Here is a 1,963-nt window from a genome sequence, read left to right on the forward strand (position 1 = left end):
AGTGGGGAGTAGAAGAGCGGCGGGCTGTGAGGGCGGCGGAGAGAAGGCGGCGCGGACCTTGAGCGCTTGATAGAAGAAGTCGTCCTCGGCCGCCGTCCTTGGCTTTTGCGGGAGCGAAGAGAAGCTGCGGAGGGGAGGCGCACAGGGGGCGGGGGCGGCAGAGTGTGAGAGAAGCCTCAAGTGAGGGATGGGCGCAGAGGGAAGGCCTGCCTATAACGCAGCGCAGCCACTGGGTGCGGGGTGGGTCTGGGGCGGCGGCGCACTCCCAGAAGAGGGCGGTCACGTGCTCGCCGAGCGGGTGGCGCAGGAAGCGCCGCACGTTCGCCAGATACTCTCCAGTCACGTCGGGGTGGTCCGGCGAGGCCCAGCCGTAGGTCAGCCCGGCGACTTCGCGGCTCAGCGAGCGCAGCGCCGCAACAGCCTCCTTCGGCGTGAGGAAGATGCGGATGCGTCGCTCCTTCTCCATTCGCTCCAGCTCTTGCCGGCGGAGGAGTTTGGGCAGCACCGCCTCGGAGCCGTCGGCGCGCAGGAACTCGGCGCGGAGCAACTTGATGGCGCCCGAGCGAAGGGCAGCGACGAGCGGCTTGTCGAGGGCCGCCAGCAGCGGGCAGCCCTTGTGGTCGGCGGCGGTAAGCGCAGCTGGCTTGCTCGTCCCGCAACCCATCAAGGTCTCGTCGTCTCGAAAAAGAATTCTTAAGATACAAGCCTCTCTCACAGCACACTGGCACGACAAGGGCGCAGACTGGCGCGGACTGGCACACACACAGGCTCACCACCGGAGCCGCCTAAGCGACTCCGTTAAGAACGGCAATGCACTCCGCACCACGCACAATGCCGCTCTCCCCGCACGCTAGCTCGTTCACCGTCTGCCACGCCACGGCGGTGTGGAGGACGACAGACAAGCGCTGCATCTGCAGCCCGTGCCAGTTCTTGGTGGTCCATGTGACCTCGTCCAGGTGCTGAGCGTGCGAAAGTTTATTGCTCAGCTGGTTCGCCGCCTCCCTCAGGGTGCTGCGAACCTCCTTGCCAAAGCCTCCGAAAGCCTCAAAATCAAACAAACGTAGATCGCAATCCTGCTGCCGCGCAAAGGGGTAATCGCCAGGCTGCTCCGTGAGCTTTCTCTTGGGGGCATCCTCCTCCTCCCCCTCCTCCCCCTCCTCCTCGGCCTCCTCCTCCTCCCCCGCCACCGCCGCTGCCGTCGCTTTGTCCATGCACTCCGTCTCGAAGAGGTCGGCGCCAAGCTGATGCGAGGCGAACTCGCTGTTGAGGTGGGTGGCGAGGCGGGTGAAGGAGCGCGCCTCGTCTGCGTTGCCAAAACCTCGAGGACCCGCCCAGGTCGGCAGACAGCGGGAGCACCCAACAGCGACGGTAGGGTCGGCGAGGGAGAAATGGGGGCAGCGGACCTCAGGCACCCCCTGCGGGCGGAAAGCCGAGGGCACGCCTTCGTCGAGGTCGTCGCCACCACCTCCATCGGCATCGTCGTCCTCGGGGCAAACAGGGCAAACGTCGTCGGCCGGCGGCTGCTGCGGCCGGGACGGCCCGGACGGCGGCGGGGCGTCGACGTCGATAGGCGTCGCCGCGTCGCCAGCCGCGCCCGTCGCCGAGGCCGCAGCGCTGCCCGAGGGGCCCGGCCCCGGCGCATCGTCCCGGAGCGCTGCCGATGCTGAGGGCGGCCCCGGCCTCGCTGGGCGAAGCTGGCGGTCCCTGCCGAGGACCTCCGGGGCGCCGCTCACACGGGCAATACCGACACAGTGCCCATCCCGTTCCAGGAAGAGGTGTAGGCCGGCTCGAACGGTGGCCACGTCTGTGGGCCAAAAGACGTCCGTCCGCCTCGCCCCGGGCGCGGAAAAGGAGTCAACCACGATGGCCACGCGGAAGAGATCGGCAACCCCGAGGAGAAAGCCGTCGCACCCGTACTGCCGGCCACCGACGCCCTCGAGAAAAGCGGCTAGGTCCGCGTCCT

At 68.0% G+C, this 1,963-nt stretch overlaps 1 protein-coding gene across 1 annotated transcript; it reads right to left on the reverse strand.

Moving 5' to 3' along the window:
* Positions 1-176: 176 nt before the first annotated feature.
* Positions 177-664, reverse strand: EMIHUDRAFT_253004 (hypothetical protein; the record flags this gene model as incomplete). Its single annotated transcript, XM_005786260.1, has 2 exons — positions 177-206; positions 284-664. 2 exons carry the CDS (start codon positions 662-664, stop codon positions 177-179), a joined length of 411 nt encoding a protein of 136 aa, XP_005786317.1.
* Between the last annotated feature and the right edge of the window lie 1,299 nt (positions 665-1,963).

The sequence above is a fragment of the Emiliania huxleyi genome, assembly GCF_000372725.1.
Source record: "Emiliania huxleyi CCMP1516 chromosome Unknown EMIHUscaffold_1526, whole genome shotgun sequence".
Lineage (NCBI taxonomy): Eukaryota > Haptophyta > Isochrysidales > Noelaerhabdaceae > Emiliania > Emiliania huxleyi.